Consider the following 22,153-nt stretch of genomic DNA (forward strand, 5'->3'; position numbering starts at 1 on the left):
TTAGAAACCCACTATTTTAAATGCAATTTTGATTATGCTCAAATATATATATTCATTACTTAATTAATCACTCAAAATTGAATAATTACAAATAATTATTGGTGCAATGCATAGTAAATGCAGCTCTAGTTTGTCTCGATGTTACATCACTTTGAAACATTCACTTATTCTCGGTATTTGTGAATAAAACAAGATCTATCTAAAGTTATAATTAAATATTCTAGGTTAAATAATGAATTTTAAGTATTAAATTAGACATTTAGATCAATGCCAGGAAATAATTGTTAAATAAGTTGAATGAAATAATTTAATTTTAAATACTTGACGTGCAATTTAAGATAATGTCTCTAATTTATCTTTTATAATGATGCAATTTAATTAATTTTTAAATAATTAAACTTGTTTTTATATTATCTATTATATGATTGAGTGATATGAAATTTATTTTTTTGTTGTTACTATTTTATCTTTAGTTAATTGTGTAAATGTTTTTGTTTATATGGATTTATATAACTCGAATGTACAATCAACTGTCGTTAACGTTGAATTGAAGATATCATTCATTATGTTTAATTATTTTATTTATTCCTCAAAAATTATTGCTAAATAATATAAATATATTAAATTTTTTTTTTTAAATAATAAATAAATTACATATAAATTGGATTATGTAAATATTTTTATTTTTAACAATAAATAAATAAATAAATATTATTATTATTAGGCGGATCCTTGGCCCAACCATTCTCATTCTCATGGGAGTTCATGGGCAGTTTTAACACTAAAAATATTTTTTTCCGTTTAGGATTGGGACAAATGGAATTGTTGGTTTTGTACAATTATTTAAAAAATTGTCTGGTTTTGTACAATTATTTAAAAAATTGTCATTTTCAATTTGGACCCATATGGTTTAACCGTTTGATCCGTTTAGATTACACCCCTATCCTATTACTAGTGGGGAAATTTGATGAAATGGCCCCCATAACAGGGGAAATTCCAAAAAGGGCCCCCGCCTACTAAAGTTGGCAAAAAGAGCCCTTTTGCCCTGCGAAATGTCTGAAATACCCCTTCGGCGCCAGTTTTTACGCTCATAGACGCGAATTACCAATCACGCGATTTAATCTAAATCGCGTGAGTTCATCACCGCGATTTAGATGAAACGCGTGATTCGTAATTCGCGTTTTTCAATGTACGCGATTTACCATGCACGCGATTTAATCTAAATCGCGGTGATGAACTCACGCGATTTAGATTAAATCGCGTCCATGGTAAATCGCGTCTTTAGTCTTATATATAATTTTCCGGCCCTAATTTAAAACAAAACCTCCCCGATTCTCCCTCCCACTCCGACTTCCAAAACCAGTCTTCTCAACTTCCAAATACCCTTCAACATAGATCAAGATCATCGTTCCTCAACATCGTTCCTCGTCCAACATCATCGACTTTCCACTCTATTCGACATCATCGTCTTTTTCCGCCGTCTATTCGACATATTCCGGTGAGTTTAGGGCTTTCAGTGTTAGGGTTAGGGTTTAGAAGTGTATTATGCCGTCTATATTAATTTATATTGATGTATTTAGGGTTTAGGGTTTGGTTCTGGTTTCGTTTATGTGTGTAAATGCTTTTAGTGTGTATATGACGAGTATTGTATCAATGTTCTTATTCTGCATGCATGCATTTCACGCTTATTCATTCATTTCTCGTTTAAGAAATGGCATTTACGTGTTTGTTATGTTCTTGTGAAGAAATGGTATTTCTGTGTTTTCTTTGACTGTGCAGGCTTAGGGTTTATCTGTTTTGTTGCTTTACTGCTTAATTTTCGTCTGTTCTTATTCTGCTTTACTGCTTTACGTTTAATAGAATGCCAATGAGACAGGATGAGTTGTTGATCTAAGAAATGACACAACATATGCTAATGTCTTTAGAACTAAAACAAAGTTGCTGCTCCTCGATAAGACAATAACAAAGTTGCTGCCCCTCGGCCAAGAAAGAAGACGATTGTTGTCGATCCTATGTCGACTTGTAATGAGCAACTGAGGAAAGAGTTCAAGAAAGAATTTGCGAAAGGGGCTACATTTAAAGAGGTTCAACTCCCTGATGGTGCTGGAGACCTTAAGTTCTTCACTACAATTCTGAGGTTACATAAGTGGCTAACTGATGTGGAGATGAATGCAGCAATTTGTCTGCTAAGAGCAAGAGCATTCGCCTACTCTAAGTCGTACCCGACGGATTTCACCATCTTAGATTGCCAGTTTAGCCCTTTGATTACTTCATACTATGACAATTTTGTTGCTGACTCGGTTGATCCAGAAAAACCAGAAGGCCATACTTTCGATCAAGTCATTTACCACTACTACTGGGGTAGAGAAGATAAACATATGCCCGGTTGGAGCAGTGTTGATGTTATTTACTTCCCCCTCAACCTCAACAACGTACACTGGGTACTGTGTGTTATTCGATTGCAAGAATGGAGAATTGATGTTTATGATTGCGATCAGACAATTTTCAAAGATGAAGAATTCGGAAAATACATGAAAGCCATTTGTGAGATGTTGCCGCCCTTCCTTCATAAAGCAATGTCTGAAGTTGAAATGGCCAGGTATCCTAACATGATAAATGAAACTTTTAGATTTCAGAGAATCCCACACCCTGAAGTACCAAAAGCAGAATGGAGTGGGGACTGTGGCGTTTTTGTATTAATGTATTTAGAGTACCTGACTGCTAAACTTGGTCTAGAAAATTGCATATCAAAGAATATGCAAGTATATAGAGAAAAGTGGGCAGTCAGGTTGTACCACCAGATTTTAGAGCCATGAAGTTGTTTGTAAACACTGAATTATTGTTGTATATTGTTTTGTAAACACTGAATTATTGTTGTAACATGTTTTGTAAACACTGAATTATTGTTGTATATTGTTTTGTAAACACTGAATTATTTCACGTGTATTGTAATATAATTCACGTGGTAATAGGTATCATATAATTCACGTGGTAATAGGTATCATAAAATTCACGTGTTTATATAATTCACGTGGTTGTAATAGGTATCATAAAATTCACGTGTATTGTAATATAATTCACGTGAATTATATAAACACGTGTATTACGTGTATTATGTTCTGGAATATCCCAATATAATTCACGTGGTTGTAATATAATTCACGTGTATTGTAATACGCGTGATTCATAACTCATGTGTATTACAATATGACTCACGCGTATTGTAATATTACAATACACGTGAATTATATTACAATACACGTGAATTATATTACAATACACGTGAATTAGCATTGTGCAATATATATGCGTGAGTCACTCACTGTATGGCCAACCTGTATGGAAATATCTGTATACAACTTTCAATCAGCATACAATATTCGAAAACCAACAACAATCAATCAGCATACAATATTCGAAAACCAACAACAATAATCAGTATACAATATTCAAAATTGCACAGACAATATTCATGTTTGTGGCTGAGATGATGGCGGCTGAGATGATGATGCTCTTGCAGCTCTTGCAGTAGAGGGTGCAGGCATTACTGATTTGCATGTTGCCCTGTTGTGACCCTGACCACCACATGAGCTACATCTTCTCGACACCTTACGAATTTCACCTTGGGATGACCTACGCTTTGTTTGAGGTCGCCCTTTCTTAACCTTAACAGGTGGTTTAAGGCACACTCGTTGCTTGATATGTTCTGGAATATCCCAATACTCTTCATGACAAACTGGATATATTGTTTCCGCATAAGCATTGACCCACATTTCACTTGAGTAATACCTGAAACATAACAATTGAACATGTGAGAAATAAAGTTAGTTAGATAAATTCAATAGCAAATAATCTAAAGTAAACCTTGAGCAGAACTCATAGGCATCCAATCTATGGGTACGGGAAGCAGCCAGGGCATGAGTGCAAGGAAGACCAGATACATCAAATACCCTACAACTACAACTCATTCCTCTCAAGTCAAATTTATAATCAGATTCACCGTCATGGACATAAAACTCGAAACGGTTAAGTGGATGAACGTTATATAATCTGGCCTTCTCAGCTTGATCACGTAAGAACTTTTTATAATAAAAAGATAAACGTTCATTGTGATTGGAAGCTTTTTCTCTTCGACTGTTAAACCAATCTTGTAATGTGAATCTTAAATAATCAGCTAAGATTGATATGGGATACTTTCTAGCTTCCATACTTTGACTATTGAAGCTCTCAGCGTAATTGCTTGTCATTTGATTGTATCGTTTACCCGGAAAAAATGCACGACTCCATCTCTCAAACCCAATATCTGCCAAATACATAGCAATACGAGGGTCCTTAGCATTGATCTTGTCAAAATGCTGATTAAACTTCAAGATTGTGTATGCTTGAGAAGCCAAACCAAACTCGGCGTGGCAGTGATCGGTTTTGAATTTGGCCATAATATTCATCTTGATGTGATATGTGCACGCACCGTGGTCAGCTTCTGGAAAAACAACACACAAGGCATTGGCGATGCTTGGGTGTCTATCAGATACAAACACGAGATCATCAACCAATCCAATTGCATCTCTAAGTTTTTGCATGAAATAAGTCCAGGAGTTGTTATTTTCAGAATCAACGCCGAATGCAACAGGATAGAGTTGTTCATTCGCATCTAATGCTATCGCCACCAATAGCTGACCTCCAACCTTGTGCTTAAGAAAACTGGCATCGACGCACAATACTGGACGACAACAGTTTTTGAAACCCCTAATTGAGCAGCCTAAGGACATGAACATATACCTGAAATGACCGTGCTCATCCGTCTGGATGTCTGTTATGGTACCCGGATTGTTCTTCTCCAACATGTACAGGTATGATGGCAATTTACCGTAAGAATCTTCTACAGTTCCTCGCACCGCCATTAGGGCCTTTTCTCTAGACCGCCAAGCCTTATTATAAGACAACTTTATTCCATAAGTGGTCTGTATGTCTTCCATTATTTTCTTGGGCATGTGGTCATGGTGATGGTCCATGTACTTGCTATTCATGCATTCCCCAAACACCCATGCTGGTGCTGGCCTTTGATTCTCTTGCCTCGTCACAATTGAACAGGTATGATCTTTTACGAATTTACGAATCTCAAACATTTCCGAGGAATTTACTCTGACAGCACGCAGTCTCCACTTGCAATTCTTATCCAAACATTTCACAACCCAAAGTTCTTTTTTTGACTTCAACACTTTGAATTCAAAATGATTAGTCATGGCATATTTATATAACCTCAGCTGAAGTTCTTTTTTATTCTCAAACAAAGAACTGACTTCCAATCCGATTCCGGTACTTACTGCCTCATGTAAAGGATTTTCACTACTTGGTATGTTACTAGCAACCCATTCACTGCAGCTTGGTTGAGTACGAACAACAACATTGTTTTGTTGTGTACTAGGAACCCAAGAACCGCTTGGATTTGGATTGGTACTAGGAACCCAATCAGAACTACTAGGTTGGGTAATAGGAACCCAATCATCATCAGCATCATCCCCCACATTCAGACGCAAATGTTCATCTTCAATGTCATTTTCAAAGAAAACCTCACGCTGCATCGGGAAGACGTCGGGGTCATCAATTTCTGGAACCGCTACACTTTCTTGAGTTGGTAGTGACTTCTCTACTAAGGATACACACAATGGAGTGTGGTTGTGGACTGAAACTGCTTCATGTAAAAAGAACTCCACATCCATATCTTTTTTTATATCAGTTATATAAGAAAATTTGGCAATCATGCCAGGAGCATTATACTTGGCTTGAAGCAATAAATCATATCTAGATTTGTCAACATCGGTAGCAGAATAAATTTGATCAACTAATTGGGCATAAGTAGAATTTTGGGGAACAATCATACCGCTGTTTGACTTTGCAGAAAAATGAGTAAGATCGTCCGTAGTTTTCCACTCTCCATCAAAGTAAAGAAGTACAGGTACTTGAGCTGCAATTGAAAACAGTTCAACAACATCACAAGAATTGAAAAAAGTTTAACAACATTACCATAACCGAGGAGAGTTTGCTCGTAGAGTTTCAGGAAATCCAATGCCACAACTTTTTACCATAAGTTTGCTTCAATGAATCTAATGGGATAATAGCTCCCTATCCAATAGGTCCATTGAAGCAAACTTGTGGTTAATTCTTGGAACATTGTATCTCCACGAAACATACCAGTAAACTCTACCTCAATACTAGAATAACAAGATAGTATTGAGTGAAATCAGCTACACTATGCCAGCATGCAAACCCTAAACCTTAATACTAGAATAACAAGATAACTCAAGAACTGTGAAACTTAAACAAAAAGGTCCTGTAACTATAAGAACTGTGGAACTTAAACAACATACTGATCAGCAAATTCCAAGACAATAACTCAATAAGACTTCAGGGTAAATAAAACAAAGCTGCTGCTCCTCGATAAGACAATAACTCTAAGAACTAAAACAAAGTTGCTGCTCCTCGATAAGACAATAACTCAATATTAAATAAACATACCCATTTTGAGAACGAAGAGTAGTGGGTAAGCTGCTGCTGCTCGTGGTCGAGTTCTTCAGGGTAACGTGGTGTCGTCGTAGTCGTCCGCTGCTGCTGCTCGTGGTCGAGTTCTTCAGGGGAGGGTCGAGTCGGAGTGGCGAAAGCGAGAGAAGAGAGAAGGGGAAATTAAGGATTCGGGGTTTTGTTATAAATTAGGGCACAAAAATAATATATACGATGAAAGACGTGAATTGTTATTCACGTGTTTCATTTAAAACACGTGAATAAACTCACGCGTTTTAACGTGAAATGCATTCACGCGTTTCATCTAAATCGCGTGAGTTTATTCACGCGTTTTAGATGAAATGCATTCACGCGTTTCATCTAAATCGCGTGAGTTTATTCACGCGTTTTAGATGAAACACGTGAATAACAACATTGTTCCTTGTTGTTTGAGTTATGTGGCGAATATGCGTGAATAACAACCTTTCAACCTTGTTCCTTGTTGTTTGAGTTATGTGGCGAATAACAACATTGTTCCTTGTTCCTTGTTGTTTGATTATACACAATACGCGTGAGTTATGAGGATAAGTTATGCTATTGTTAACATAAGTAATAAACCATAAATAGAAGAATATTCAGTAATATAAACCACCATAAATCATAAATATCCAAATTAAGTATTGTTATAAACCATAAATATCATAAATAAATCATAAATAGAAGAACGTTAAGTCTAAACAACTTCAAATTAAGTAAGCAAATGCTGCAAATCACAAGCAGCAACAGATTGAAGCAACTTTGTATGAGGAACAACATGTTCATCCAATATGCGTGACATAGCAGCCGCTGTCTCAAAAAGCCAATTGTCGAGGAGAACATCAAAATCCTTTTCAATTGGTCGATACCTGCTGTCTATCTCGAAATATACTATTATAGTTTTCGCATCCCTTGGCTCAGCAAATGGATAATCTGGATTATCCGATTCTTTAATACTACCACCTCCAGCAACTATTAACTCAATGAGATCCTGTTTGTAAAGTGTGTTGAAATTACCTATAAATATAAAAATGTAACCGTCGAACAGTTTCGACCGCTGAAAAACCAACAAAGAAGATAATTTCAGTTATCATGCAAAATAAGAAAAAGTAGAGATAGGAGGAATAAGACCAAACTCACATTATTCAACAACAGAAGTCTGCCTTTTCTAGGACCACCTTGGGCTCCATGATTATCATGTTTAACCTCATAAGGTTCCTCATCAACACAGTTTTGGGTTTTCAATGATGATTTTATCCCTAAACAAAACAATTTTTAAATTAATTTAACAGACATATGTATGAAAATAATCGTGTTAACAGAGACTCACAATCAATATTAAGGACCCATTTCCCGTTCAGAATTGCCTTCAATACTTTTTGAGTTCGGCCGCATGCACCATTGGGATCAGTGTAAGCAATAACATGGGTTACATCTTCTCTCCACTTCGGAGACACCCTTGCACCAAAAGTGCGAGCAAATTCAACTATCAACAACTGTGTAAAACAATAATATAATGGTTATTACATACAAAACTAGTTAATATGGACATAGTAGAGAGAATAGAACATACATTATTTTCAGGTGATAATTGATTGGGACATAAGGTCATAACAGTGTTTGTTGCCTGCATATTATAAAAGAAAAGAGTTGAACGAACTGAGAAAACAATTTTATTAACAACCATTTTAATACATACCATTTTGTTGAACGAACTGAGAAAACCACAACGGCAGCTCCTGATCTAAATACTACAATATCCATCATTATAAACAACAGAATATACATCAATAGCTAACCATACAATATTCATGTAATTGAAAATCAACAATCAATCAGTATATATAGGAAAACCAAACCTTAAACCCTAAATACAACAATATCCATGAATATAAATGGCAGAATATACATCGAAACCTAACCCTAAACATAAATACTATAATATCTATCAATATAAATGGCAAAATATACATCAAAACCTAACCCTAAACCTAAATACATCAATATCCATTATAAACAGCATAATATACATCAAAACCAAACCTTTACCCCTAAATACACCAATATCCATGAATATAAACGGTAAATATACATCAAAACCTAACCCTAAACCTAAATACTTCGATATACATAGGAAACGGCATAATATACATCAAAACCAAACCTTTACCCCTAAATACACCAATATCCATGAATATAAACGGTAAATATACATCAAAACCTAACCCTAAACCTAAATACTTCGATATACATAGGAAACGGCATAATATACATCAAAACCAATCCTTTAACCCTAAATACATCCATATCCATGAATATAAACGGTAAATATACATCAAAACCTAAGTCTAAACCTTAAGCCCTAAACTGACCTGATGATGTTGAAGAACGATGATGTTGGAAGGATCTCGATGATGTTGAGGAACGATGATGTTGAGGAACAATGATGTTGAGGAACGCTGATGTTGAGGAACGATGATCTTGATGGATGTGGGAATGGAAAGTCGGCCGCAGTCGGAGTGGGAGGGAGAATCGGGGAGGTTTTGTTTTAAATTAGGGCCGGAAAATTATATATAAGACTAAAGACGCGATTTAATCTAAATCGCGTGAGTTCATCACCGCGATTTAGATTAAATCGCGTGCATGGTAAATCGCGTACATTGAAAAACGCGAATTACGAATCACGCGTTTCATCTAAATCGCGGTGATGAACTCACGCGATTTAGATTAAATCGCGTGATTGGTAATTCGCGTCTATGAGCGTAAAAACTGGCGCCGAAAGGGTATTTCAGACATTTCGCAGGACAAAAGGGCCCTTTTTGCCAACTTTAGTAGGCGGGGGCCCTTTTTGGAATTTCCCCTGTTATGGGGGCCATTTCATCAAATTTCCCTACTAGTGAGAACCATATAGTTGCTTACTTGCTTCCTAACATATTTGGTCATAAATCACATAATTTCTTTTTGATATATTCTTCCAACACTTGGGAATATTATTTTCTCACTTATTTTTGTATGTCACCATTAAAAGTTAATTTTGTTATGGAGTGAAATTAACTTTGTTAAGCTTTTTGAGAAATGTAAAAAAATAAATCAAGCATACTTATTCTATATCAATATATGGATAATAAGATTGAAATATCCCTCTCAATGATGCAAAATATAATAATGGTTGGCTATCCACGTCTTAGATACAAATTAGTTTTCTTTTCTAACTTTTAATGAAATTGTTATATAGGCAACGGAGTTGGAAACAAAAATAATGTCACGAATTTGACATGTCTATTATTTGTATTATTTATGTAGAAAAGAGAAATATAAAAAATATTTAAAAAAACAGATATATTCAAGAAAATGACTATGTTCACCTATCACTGAACACTTCAAGCTTTTGTTATATTTTTGTTGGCTAGTTCATCCCCTTTTTAATGTTAGTTTGTTTTAATTGGGAAATTTGATGAAAGGACTGTAATGATGCTTTTATTTGGGAAAATGGCCAGCGTCCATAAATCTTGTAAAAATGACCATTCGGACGAAAATACTCCTTCGTGTGACGCGACGAAACCCTAATTCGTCGAGTGTGTCGTCTCGCGAGACGCGATCGCCATCGTGAGACTTCAACGAATTAGGGTTTTGTATTCGTTGAGAGTGTTGTCGCACGAATAACGTACCGTCAAGATATTTTCGTCCTAACACATGAGAAGTAGTCATTTTCACAAGTTTTATTGGGAAGATCTCCTTATCTTTCTAATTATTTTTTTTTTGAAAAAACAAAAATAAGTTAATTTGTAATCATCTACCTTTAACTGACGGTCCACACTGTGCCACGTCAAACATCTTCCCAGTAAATCATCTCCGAGCAGCAGTCGAACCGGCTAACAGAAACGGTCTATCTCTCGCTCGTACTCACCCACCCATGGCGGCCAACCGTTTATGGCGGGTAAGTGCAACCGTGTATTCATTCACCAAAAGGACCGGCGTTGTAATCTATGGAGCTCCCAGTCGCCGTTGTTCCTCGTCGTCTTCATCATCCTCACCGCCTCCTTCGTCTTCATCGGAAAATCCATCCAAGGTCAGTAAGAAGGTAACTGATCGTCTATCTTCCGTCATTGACTTAGTCAACGACCGTAAACTCCCGCCAGAGCTTCGCGGCCAACGAAACAACGTTAGGTACTCCTCTCTCCTCACTGTTTATTTCCAAGGAAAGACCTAATAGATGAAAATTCGAATTGGAGCTCGTAATGGTTTGGAAATTAGCTTAGGATTTAGGGCTGAAGTTTTGTAGATATTGCCTTTGCTAGGTCTTGAGCTGGATAGTAGATAGAAACTGAGATATCCATTCGATTAGATAATCAAAGAATCTATTGCTTAAGAGAGTACAGATGAATCTTGTTTTATATAATTAGTCTTGTGTCTGGATTATTTTCACAGGTCTGAAACTGATATAATGAACATTGTTGAACAAAGGATATATCATTCTATGGAAGAAGGTCAGTTTGAGAATTTATCAGGAAAAGGCAAACCGCAAGATCTAAGTACTAATCCTCATGCTGATCCAGCTGAAGATACTTTATACAGAATCCTTCATCGGAATAATTGTGCTCCGGAATGGGTTGAGTTAAACAAGGAGATAAGGAGCAACATTGATGAATGGAGATTGTTCTTGAAGAGAGCAATTGATCATAAGGATAGTGGAGTCGGCAATAGCGAGAAATTGATAGAGTGTTCAGAGGCTCTGAAATTGCAGCTAAGTGGGATCAATGATAAGGTCAGTAAATGGCTTTTCTTGTGCTCTACAGTTAGGCAGATAGTAACTTGTGTACCTGCAAAGCACATATGTTATGAATTTGGATAGAAGTTCATTTTTGCTTATTTTACTTATCCAACTTGCATCAAAGTCTCGATTTTTTCATCAACTTGTATCAAGCTCATCTTGTTTTTTACTTTTGATAATTGCAGGTGTTGAGATACAATCTCATTGTTCCATTTGGTCGTCAAATGCTTGGATTTAAATGGGAGAAAGAGATTGATCGTTTAAACAACGAGAAAAAACAAGAATGATTGACCTGTCTTTGAACCAGGTTTGGTTTCATTTGGAAATATTAGAATGCAATAGTAATGGATGTTGGGTCTTTTGTGTCATTGTTTATAGGTTGATTTGGTTTGTGCTCAATCGCATGTGATTTGTTTTACTTGCTGATAAATGTTTTGTTCGTCGCTTTTGTACTACTCCCGGTTTTCAGGATGTTTCTTTGAACGAAATATGGGCATGTCATGTCTCTATACTAAATAGATAATTAAACATTATCTTTCCCCACATGTCATGTGTCCTAAAGTTTGTGAAGACATAATGTATAGTTCCATCCCATGTTTCATTCACTTTTATATCTGTTAGCTCCTCCATTGAAATAAATGGGTCTTGGATAAGTTATCTACTATATATAATATATATATTTTAAATGTTAAAATTTCCTTTCCAAATTTTGAACATGTTACATAATGAATATCGAATATTCTAAGCTTTATTTGTAAATGTTAAAGTATTTTGTAATCATAATTTTTGTTTGTGTGTGACTTTATTTTAACCCCCGATTTGACTCATAAGGATCCCCTGTTACGGGTTTCCTCGTGTTCTGCCCATTCCCTTTATTGGGAGCGGCAAAATGATCATGTTTAAGAATAAATAAATAAGGAAACCGTAAAAGGGGATCCTCCTAATTTGACTAGCACAAACATCTTTTAATTAGAGTGTTCTTAGAAAATTGAACCTTGTTCTACTCATATGATCCATTGTCAATTTGAGCTCACTGGTGGGTCATAATTATCAATTCTTTAATATTAGTCTAATCAAAATTGAAGATTTTTAGGATTTTTTTAGTGAACTTGTGGGCAGGCTTAAGGGGAAATTTGACAAAATGACCTAATAATATCATTTTGAAAAATGATCCCTGATAAAGTTTACAAAAATAATAATTTCGGACGAAATTTATTCGCTACGCGAAGAGATGACCTGATAATGTTTGTAAAAATGACGTGCATCTCGTGACGTGAAGAGATGACCTGATAATGTTTGTAAAAATGACCTCGCGTCACGCAATAATGTTTGTAAAAATGATATCGCGTCACGCAACCCATACCTTCGCGTCATACGAGATCATTTTTGCAAACATTATCGCGTCACGCATTGCATACGTCATGTGACGCGAAGAGATATTTTTGTTTTTAAACAGGCCGAAAAAATCATTTTTGCAAACCTTAAATTAGAGTAATTTCGTCAAATTTTAAGCTTACTCAAATAAAAAACAAGAGAAGTTTGTATTTTTCTGGAATTTGGTTTTTCAAATAACATCCATATCCATTAGCTTATATTTGAAAAAAAACAAATGATTAATGCATCAGGCTTACGCAGAGAAAGCCAAGAAGATAGATCCAACGATTGACAATAGTTTCAGATTGACACTAACTTTAGGCCGTTGATCATGGTTATAGAAAAGCTTTAATAGTCCTCATGGGTCTTGTTTGTTTAGTCAAATTCCCCCACCCCTTCCCCCTTAACCTCTCTCTCTCTCTCTGTCTCTGTATGTAAACTTCCATCTGCAAATTCTCCGCCATTAAATTCAAGGGAATGTAAACAGTTAATCGAAACATATCCACTGTACCCATTAAAGCAAATCAAAGTTTGTCAACAATGGTAACATCTCTAGTAGAAGAAATGAGTAATTGATGTTTCTGATTCTGTCTCAGGGCACAATGTTGGTCCCTCCATGGCTAGAACCGTTACTAAAGACATCCTTCTTCTCAATCTGTCAGAACCACGGCAACAGTTGCCGGAGCGAGAAAAACATGTATTGTTTGGAATGCAATGACGGTTCATTCTGTTCAAATTGCCGAACATCCAACCACAAGGATCATCAAGTCATTCAGGTCTTGTTTTTCTTTCTTTTATGATAAGTTGATAACCGTTAATTAAAGTGATCTCATATCATATATACCATGATAATCACAGATAAGAAGATCATCATACCATGATGTGGTGAGAGTTTCAGAGATTCAGAAAGTATTAGACATAAATGGTGTTCAGAGCTATGTAATCAACAGTGCAAGAGTATTGTTTCTAAACGAGAGACCTCAACCAAAGACACAACCAATTTCATCAGTACATAACTATAACAACTATGCTTGTAATGTTTGCGGAAGGAGCCTCTTGGACACTTTTACATTCTGTTCACTCGGTTGTAAGGTAAAGATTCGATTTTTCAATGTTTTTTTTTTCTGGGTTTTAATCTTCTTATCTATGATTCTTGTTCCAAGGTTGTGGGAATGAAAAAGAATGGAAATGCAAGTGTTACCAGTAGTACTGATCAGATCAATGAAGTTCATAGTAATAGAAGAAGAATGACAAAGAAGAGAATGTCACAATCAAGAAGAGGAGAGAGAGAGGAATGGAGTGAAGGTTCACGACAAGAAATGGTGTACCCTCCTTCTTCCACACATGAGACTCCACTCCCTTCTTCTACCACAAAGAGAAGAAAAGGTACCCCTCATAGAGCCCCTTTTGGTTGTCCCATTTAAACTTTATTACTTAACATGAAAAATAATCATTTGCAATGAACACTTATCAACTCAACATATATGCAATGTGTTCAAGTCAAAAATAAATAAAAAACTCCCTTTCATTCAAAAACCCTAATGTCCCATGTCGGAAAATCACATTCTAATAGATTCTAAATATCTTCGGGGTACCTTTTGAGTTTGGGCTGTGGTGGCGAAGTGGTTTACTCGGAGTATTTGTAGTTTATTTTCTTGTGGAACGGTGCCCCGGGTGTTGAATTAATCTTTTTATTTTTTAGGTTATAGTTGTAAACATTAAGGACAATGTTAGGGCAATAATAAATATCCTTGATAATTACAAGGAATTAATGTCCATTGAGAAGGTCCTTTTGTTGATTTATTTAGTGTTAATATTGTTGAACTTGTGCCCACATCCCACATGGCCCTGTTGTGCACAAATGATACATACACCAACCACCTTTTAAATCTTTTAACATTATGTTAATACCACATTCAGAATTAGAATATTGTTGACAAATGATCAAATAAAACCAGAAATGACAATAATAATAAGTAGGGAAACAAAATTAAGAGTCCTCGTGATCATCTTTTCCATGGGTAGTGTCGGGCTCATCGCACATGGGAGTTGTGTAATAGAAAGGTTTAAGAACATGCTTCACGCTTCCCCTGTAGACAGCTGAAGGTCGCCCAAGTTTGATGCCAGATTTCCCTCCGTTGAAGTCGGTTGGAATGTTACAAACTTCGTCTGACGAAGAAACGAGCCTGGCGAAGCAGTTTTTGAGGTTTAACTTCTTTCCATTGACGAACTTGTTGAGTGTTAGATCGTAGGCCCCAACTCCATCGGTCGCATCGCTTCCGTAGTATATCACTCTGCTTCTATCGTCCATGCAAGTTATAGATACTTTCGCGCCTAATTAAAACCAAAACTCCAGTCCATAGATGATTATAAATATGTAGACTATATATAGGAAGAAAAAGGAATTGGTATATTATATTACCTTTGATGGGTTTACCGCCCTTAGCCCATTCATTGTAGCTTTGGGTGCAGTCTTGACAAAGTACTTTTCCGGTGACGTGAAGAACCTCGGCCTCTTGATAGAAGCTGGCTTGACACAAACTGATCATGGTGCAACCCAACATCACCATCCAAGCAGCCGTCATCATAATCTTTGTCATGTTTTTCTCTTTACACAAATCAAGAGGAGGAAATTTGTAAAACCATATATATAGTCAGAAAGAAATGTAATTAACTATAAATATATATATATATTTTTAAGTGTAGTGGTGTGCCACTACTGTTTACGTGCTAGCAAGTAATATTAAGTGTTGCTTCTCATATATATTAATAATATATGGTGGTCTAATATTCAAACGCTTGGTAGTACAATTATTTTTTTGGGCTGTTGGAGACAATGACCTTAGATTGTTGACTAACTTGTCTTACCCTAAGGCCGGCATCACGGCCTGTCAAATATACGAGTATGGATAGAAATGGGACGGTTCAGTTCGGAAAATCACCTTATCAACACGCCCGAATTTATTAACACTGCTCCGATCCCAACAAGAATTTTAAATATAAATAATAAAATAAAATAATTCATATATTTATAGTTATAAATTATCAAATACCAAAAAAAAAAAAAAATGCTTTCATAACAATAATTTTAAAATATTAAATACTCAAACAAATCAATATCTAATAACAAAAAATAATGTTTTATTAAAAATAAGAGAAGATAAATATTTTTTTTAAACATTAAATAAGTATATCTTAATTATTTTAAACAACTATCATTAAAAAAAATTGTTATAAACATACAAGATAAAGAACAAGAGAGATAACAACGAGACACTGTATTATTGTTTATCAAAGGGATGCAATTACAATATTCTTATGTGTCATATTTATAGGACTATATACATAGAAACCAAAAGTCTTCATAATGGTGGAATACGAAAACTAAGAGTCTTACATAATGACATCTATTAAATATATTGCATTATACTCCCCCTTGATGCCATTAGTATACTACCTCATTAAAAATCTTATAAGGAAATTCCACTGGGATAAAACCATGATTAAGGGAAAAGAGTGCAGTACATAAAATCCTCATTTTGCTACATCACTTTAAACCTTTGAGTCTCTGCATGCCAATATTATACCGTAGTTTTTCAAAGGTCGTAGTAGACAATGCTTTTGTAAATAGATCTACTAGATTATCCGATGAACGAATTTGATGAACATCAATATTACCTTTCTTTTGGAGATCATGAGTGAAAAAGAATTTTGGTGATATGTGTTTTGTTCTATCGCCTTTAATATATTCTCCCTTTAATTGTGCAATGCAAGCTGCATTATCCTCATATAAAATTGTTGGAGAATTCTTGTTTACAGATAAGCCACATGACTCTCGAATATGATGAATGATTGATCTCAATCATACACATTCTCGACTTGCCTCATGAATAGCGATGATCTCGGAATGGTTTGAAGATGTGGCAGTAAATCAGTAATTGATTGTTTCATAGATCTTCAAGATATAGTTGTACCACCATATGTGAATACTGTTGGGTTTTGCAACAGCAAAACTATGGATCTTCTTAGAAATCAAACCTGTAACAAATCAGTTTCCAAATCATCTATGACGAACAACAGATTTACCAAGAACTGAAATAGCACAAAACAATAAACGACAACACAATATACGTGGTTCAGTCAAAATCGACCTACGTCCACGAGAGGGATAAGTTTCACTAAATCAAACAAATGTCAATAGTAGAAACTTACATGCCCTGCTCTCAAATGAAAGAAGTGATTACACTATGAATGATTGAACTACTCCACAATCAAAAACTCCCCTAATTTTTCTCTCTGGATCAGCCAAAGAACAAGAAGAAGAAGGAAACCAGAAAACTCTAGATCTGTAATTCACTCTCTCTCAACTTACTGTATGTTATGAGAAAAATACCAAAAAAAGTATTTATACTCTAACCCGTTTTCATAACAGAAAACACTGACCCGTTTATCCGGAATTTAAAACCCGCCCGCAGTGGCAAGGAACACCTCAACAATTCTCTTCCTTCTGAGCCATGAGAGAATGTTGCTATAAACATTCATCATTGTGACGCTCCTGCCAGAACCATTCCAGCTTTGACACAACATATCTCATGCTTGCCTCTTGACAAGCCATTTGTCATCATATTTGACCCGTTCTCATCTGTATACATTTTCTCCAAATATAACTCATTCTTCTCGAGCACTTCACGGATCCAATGGTATCTTCTTTGGATATGTTTTGAACGTGAATGGAAACTTGGATTCTTGCTTACATGTATAGCATTTTGTGAGTCACTAAACACCACAAACATGTCTTGTGTAATGCCTATTTCTTTCAACAATTCTTTCATTCATCTCATTTCCTTACAACATTCAGTAATGACAATATATTCAGCTTCTATAATAGACAAAGTAACACATTTCTGTAGACGAGACTGCCATGATATAGCTCCTCCTCCAAAAGTAAACAAATACCCTGAAGTTGATCTCATTGTGTCAATATCACCACTCATATCTGAATCAGAAGATGTGGCAGTAATTGATTGTTTCATAGATCTTCAAGATATAGTTGTACCACCATATGTGAATACGTAACTCGTTTGAGACCTACCATTATGAGAATCAGATAAATACCATGCATCTGCGTACCCAATCAATTCGGCTTCACATATATATGTATAATATAATCCCATGTCCATAGTTCCTTGAAGGTATCGGAAAATATGCTTAACTCCATTCCAATGTCTCATTGTTGGTGAAGAACTATATCTCGCTAATAAATTTACTGCAAACGATATATCAGGTCTAGTATGAGTAGCCAGATACATTAGTGCTCCAATAGCACTAAGATATGGTACTTTAGGACCAATTAGTTCTTCATCACACATACGAGTTCGAAATGGATCTTTATTTACATCAAGCGATCTCACGATCATTGGACTACTCAGGGGATGCGCTTTATCCATAAAAATATTTTTAGTACTCTTGATGTATAAGCAGATTGATGGACAAGAATTCTATTATCTAAATGCTCAACTTGTAAGCCAAGACATAACTTTGTTTTTCCCACATCTTTCATCTCAAATTTTTTCTTAAGATAACTAATTGTTTCAGATTGTTCATCAGTAGTTCCAATAATATTCAAATCGTCCACATAAATTGCAATTATTACAAATTGTGATCCAGATCTCTTAATAAACACACATGAACATATTGGATCATTTTGAAATCCATTCTTTAATAAATATTCACTAAGAAGTTTATACCACATATGTCCAGATTGTTTCAATCCATATAGAGATCTGCATAATTTAACCGAGTAAAGGTCTCGACGATCTGAATTAAATGCTTCTGACATTTTAAATCTTTCAGGGAGTTTCATGTATATGTTGTTATCAAGGGAGCCATATAAATATGCCGTAACAACATCCATTAATCTCATCTGCAATTTCTCATGTATTGATAAACTTATTAGATATCTAAATGTTGTTGCATCCACCACAAGAGAATTTGTTTTCTCATAATCAATATCAAGTCACTGCAAGAATCCCTGGACAACAAGTCGTGCCTTATATCTGACAATTTCAATTTTCTCATTTCTTTTTCTTATAAATACCCATTTATAACCGATCGGTTTAATACCTTCAAGGGTACGAACGATAGGTCCAAAAACTTTATTATTTGCGAGTGATTTTAATTCAGCTTTAATCGCATCTTTCCAGTTTGACCAATCATTTCTCCGTCTGCATTCTTCTATAGACTTTGGTTCATGATCCTCATTTTCTTTAACAATATCGCATTCTATAGCATATGCAAAATTTTCATCAACATCAATTTCATATCGATTCCATCTTTTTCTAGTCAAAACATAGTTTATAGAGATCTCTTCATTTTCAGGTACCTGTGATTGTTCTGGAATCATTTTTTCAATGACTGAATACTCTTCTATAGTAATTTTTTCTTCAGTTTGAGCCATTACTTCTTTTCTTTTTCGAGGATTTTTATCTTTGGACCGACTGATCTACCACATTTCACTTGCATTTTAGGCTCGTTAGCAGTAGTAGGTTGTCCTTCAGGGACATGAATCCTAATTGGAGCATTTGCAACTGGAATATAAGATTTCGTAACCTTTTTAGGATCAGTAAACGCATCTGGCAATTGATTTGCTAAATTTTGCAAATGAATGATTTTCTGAACTTCAAGTTCAGATTGCTTTGTACGAGGATCGTAGTGAGCTAATGATAACTCACGCCAGATTATTTCCTTTTCCAACTGCTTATTTTCCCTTTCAATATTGGAAATATCATTTCATTAAATTGACAGTCGGCAAACTGTGCCGTGAATGAGTCTCCCGTCAATGGCTCAAGATATTTAATTATAGATGGTGATTCATATCCAATATATATCTCCAATCTTCTTTGAGGTTTCATCTTTGTGCGTTGTGGTAGAGCAATTGACACATATACCGCACATTCAAAAATTCTTAGATGGGAAATATTTGGTTCATGACCATAAACCATTTCTAAAGAGGAGACCTCATTATAATGTGTAAGTCTGATACGAATTAATGTTGCTGCATGTAAAATAGCATGTCCCCAAGCTTGTATCAAAAGTTTCGTTTTCATAAGCAACGGTTTTGCAGTTAGTTGAAGACGTTTTATCAATGACTCTGCAAAGCCATTTTGTGTCTGAACATGTGCTACTAGATGTTCACACTTATCCCAATTGACATAAAATAACTATTAAAAGTTTGGGAGGTAAATTCTCCAACATTATCAAAACGAATAGATTTAATTAAATAGTCCGGGAAGTGAACTCGTAATTTGATAATTTGAGCAAACAATCTTGCAAATGCTTGATTACGAGTTGATAATAAACACACATGTGACCATCTTGTTGATGCGTTAATTAATACCATAAAATATCTGAACGGTCCACATGGTGTATGAATAGGCCCACATATGTCACCTTGTATTCTTTCAAGAAATTTCAAGGGTTTAGTCCTAATTTTAGATGACGATGACCTTATTATTAACTTCCCTTGTGAACAAGCAGCACAAAAAAATTTATTGGGTAGAAAAATCTTTTGGTTTTTTAGTGAATGCCCACATAAATGATTAATTATTCTTCGTATCATAATAGTTCTAGGATGTCCCAATCTATCATGCCATGTAATAAAATTATTTTGACCGACAAACTTTTGGTTTGTAACTACATGTACTTCGCCAACACTTATGTTTGTGAGATATAATCAAGAGGAAACTGCAGGTAATTTTTCTAAATAATATTTTTTACTCGAGATTATACTTGTGATAGATAAATATTCTTTATTGTTTTCATTTGTAGTCTCAATGTGATATCCATTTCTGCGGATATCTTTAAAACTCAACAAGTTTCTTCGAGATTTGGACGAATACAATGCATTATCAATACAAATGTTTGTTCCTTTAGGTAATATAATATTTGCTCTTCCGGAGCCTTCAATAATTTTTGAACTACCTGATATTATATTTACATGTCTCTTTCATCGCTAAAGAAATAAAAAAATTTTTGCTTTTCAAAATGGTATGGGTTGATGCACGGTATACGAAAAAACTGCATTTTTCATTCATCACGTGTTTACTTCTAAGAATCTTCATTTTTTTCATTAAATATAATATTAATAATTAATAACGAACCAAAAATAATAATAATAATACAAAAACATCGTCAAACTAAATATAGATGAGGTATTAATTAATATTGCTTTTATTTATATTTATTATTATTATTTATTATTATTTTTTATTATTTTTTAATTTTAATTTTAATTTTTTTTTTCAAAATTTTTATTAAGAAAATACAAAATATCAAATGATCCCATTCTAATTTTCATGCTCGACAAGAAAGTCGGCTACATCCAACTGGGAGAAATCATCGAGACCAAAAGTTATTTTATCATCACCGGAAGCCAAAGCCAAGTTGGTCTCCATTATCATTTTTTCATTATTGAAATCAAAGTTGGTCTCAATGGACCTTTTCCCTTTTAACGATGCTTGATAAAGATCGATAAAATATTTTGGCGTACGACAGGCACGCGACCAATGATCATTCATACATAAAACAAAGTTGGTGTCGACGGACCCTTTTTCTTTTATCGATGCTTGATAAAGATCGATAAAATGTTTTGGCGTACGACAGTTACGCGATCAATGAACATTCATACCGCAACGATATCATTTGTTTTCCACAGTCTTATTGATTTGATCCCTTTTATTATTATGTATTTCTGTATTGTTCTTCCCCTTTATCATATGACCACCACCACGTCCACGGTTATTTTTGCTGGAATGACATGAAAAATGACCGCAACCATTACCACGATGTTGCCCTCTATAATTATATGATGTCACATTCACTTCAGGGAATGGAGTTGATCCAATTGGACGGGCCTCATTATTTTTCATCAAAATCTCATTATTCTTCAGCCAATAATATATATGACATCAATTCAGAATACTTCTCAAATCATCTTGCACGATATTGCTACTACATGAGCACATTCGATGCATGAAAAGTGGAGAATGTTTTCTCTAACATGTCTCTGTCAGAAATAGTTTATCCACATAGTTTGAGTTGAGACATGAAAAAAATAAAAATAAATAAGATTGAAAGTTTTCGAGAATATCGTTGTCGACTTCGATCGACTTGGCTTTCGTAAATGTGGCGCAAAACTTGGCTACCACGGACGAGGAAGGATCATTGACCTTTGCTTCGGAAACGAGAGACTCGTGCTGATAACGTGTTATAGACATACAAGATAAAGACAAGAGAGATAACAACGAGAGACTGTATTATTATTTATCAAAATGATGCAATTACAATATTTCTATGTGTCCTATTTATAGGACTAGATACATAGAAACCAAAGGTTTTCATAATGGTGAAATACGAAAATTAAGAGTCTTATCTAATTATATCCATTAAATATATTGCATTTATAATAAAGTTATA

The 22,153-nt window shown here is 34.9% G+C and overlaps 4 protein-coding genes across 5 annotated transcripts; 2 read left to right on the forward strand and 2 right to left on the reverse strand.

The window, feature by feature from the left end:
• The first annotated feature begins 10,422 nt into the window (after window positions 1–10,422).
• LOC124920168 (dnaJ homolog subfamily C member 28-like) lies at window positions 10,423–13,412 on the forward strand. 2 transcript variants are annotated; one of them, XM_047460590.1, is made up of 4 exons: window positions 10,423–10,701; window positions 10,963–11,299; window positions 11,491–11,612; window positions 13,276–13,412. In XM_047460590.1, the coding sequence occupies exons 1-3, from the start codon at window positions 10,448–10,450 to the stop codon at window positions 11,590–11,592; spliced, it is 693 nt and encodes a 230-aa protein (XP_047316546.1). In that variant the 5' UTR covers window positions 10,423–10,447; the 3' UTR covers window positions 11,593–11,612; window positions 13,276–13,412. The 2 variants fall into 2 exon arrangements, with proteins under 2 accessions (XP_047316546.1, XP_047316545.1); XM_047460589.1 differs by lacking the exon at window positions 13,276–13,412 and having other exon boundaries at window positions 11,491–11,848.
• LOC124920167 (protein RGF1 INDUCIBLE TRANSCRIPTION FACTOR 1-like) lies at window positions 13,057–14,476 on the forward strand. The gene is made up of 3 exons (XM_047460588.1): window positions 13,057–13,455; window positions 13,538–13,771; window positions 13,843–14,476. The coding sequence occupies exons 1-3, from the start codon at window positions 13,255–13,257 to the stop codon at window positions 14,101–14,103; spliced, it is 696 nt and encodes a 231-aa protein (XP_047316544.1). The 5' UTR covers window positions 13,057–13,254; the 3' UTR covers window positions 14,104–14,476.
• Window positions 14,477–14,669: 193 nt separating this feature from the next.
• Window positions 14,670–15,279, reverse strand: LOC124911129 (pistil-specific extensin-like protein). The gene is made up of 2 exons (XM_047451573.1): window positions 15,102–15,279; window positions 14,670–15,013 (listed from the first exon to the last, which is right to left on the reverse strand). Exons 1-2 carry the CDS (start codon window positions 15,277–15,279, stop codon window positions 14,670–14,672), a joined length of 522 nt encoding a protein of 173 aa, XP_047307529.1.
• A 3,856-nt stretch (window positions 15,280–19,135) lies between these two features.
• LOC124911138 lies at window positions 19,136–19,680 on the reverse strand. Its single transcript, XM_047451585.1, has 2 exons — window positions 19,493–19,680; window positions 19,136–19,445 (listed from the first exon to the last, which is right to left on the reverse strand). The coding sequence occupies exons 1-2, from the start codon at window positions 19,678–19,680 to the stop codon at window positions 19,136–19,138; spliced, it is 498 nt and encodes a 165-aa protein (XP_047307541.1).
• Window positions 19,681–22,153: the final 2,473 nt, after the last annotated feature.

The sequence above is a fragment of the Impatiens glandulifera genome, chromosome 1 (assembly GCF_907164915.1).
Source record: "Impatiens glandulifera chromosome 1, dImpGla2.1, whole genome shotgun sequence".
NCBI classification, from domain to species: domain Eukaryota; kingdom Viridiplantae; phylum Streptophyta; class Magnoliopsida; order Ericales; family Balsaminaceae; genus Impatiens; species Impatiens glandulifera.

What these genes read in the sequence shown, in the direction of transcription:
- LOC124911129 (XM_047451573.1), bottom strand. Translation starts at nt 15,279, where the DNA reads ATGACAAAGATTATGATGACGGCTGCTTGGATGGTGATGTTGGGTTGC. An exon ending in GGGCGGTAAACCCATCAAAG is followed by an intron (nt 15,014 to 15,101) that starts GTAATATAATAT and finishes GGTTTTAATTAG; the next exon opens with GCGCGAAAGTATCTATAACT.
- LOC124920168 (XM_047460590.1), top strand. Translation starts at nt 10,448, where the DNA reads ATGGCGGCCAACCGTTTATGGCGGGTAAGTGCAACCGTGTATTCATTC. An exon ending in GGCCAACGAAACAACGTTAG is followed by an intron (nt 10,702 to 10,962) that starts GTACTCCTCTCT and finishes TTATTTTCACAG; the next exon opens with GTCTGAAACTGATATAATGA. An exon ending in TAAGTGGGATCAATGATAAG is followed by an intron (nt 11,300 to 11,490) that starts GTCAGTAAATGG and finishes TGATAATTGCAG; the next exon opens with GTGTTGAGATACAATCTCAT.
- LOC124920167 (XM_047460588.1), top strand. Translation starts at nt 13,255, where the DNA reads ATGTTTCTGATTCTGTCTCAGGGCACAATGTTGGTCCCTCCATGGCTA. An exon ending in AGGATCATCAAGTCATTCAG is followed by an intron (nt 13,456 to 13,537) that starts GTCTTGTTTTTC and finishes TGATAATCACAG; the next exon opens with ATAAGAAGATCATCATACCA. An exon ending in TCTGTTCACTCGGTTGTAAG is followed by an intron (nt 13,772 to 13,842) that starts GTAAAGATTCGA and finishes TCTTGTTCCAAG; the next exon opens with GTTGTGGGAATGAAAAAGAA.
- LOC124911138 (XM_047451585.1), bottom strand. Translation starts at nt 19,680, where the DNA reads ATGGTTTATGGTCATGAACCAAATATTTCCCATCTAAGAATTTTTGAA. An exon ending in GGAGACTCATTCACGGCACA is followed by an intron (nt 19,446 to 19,492) that starts GTTTGCCGACTG and finishes CAATATTGAAAG; the next exon opens with GGAAAATAAGCAGTTGGAAA.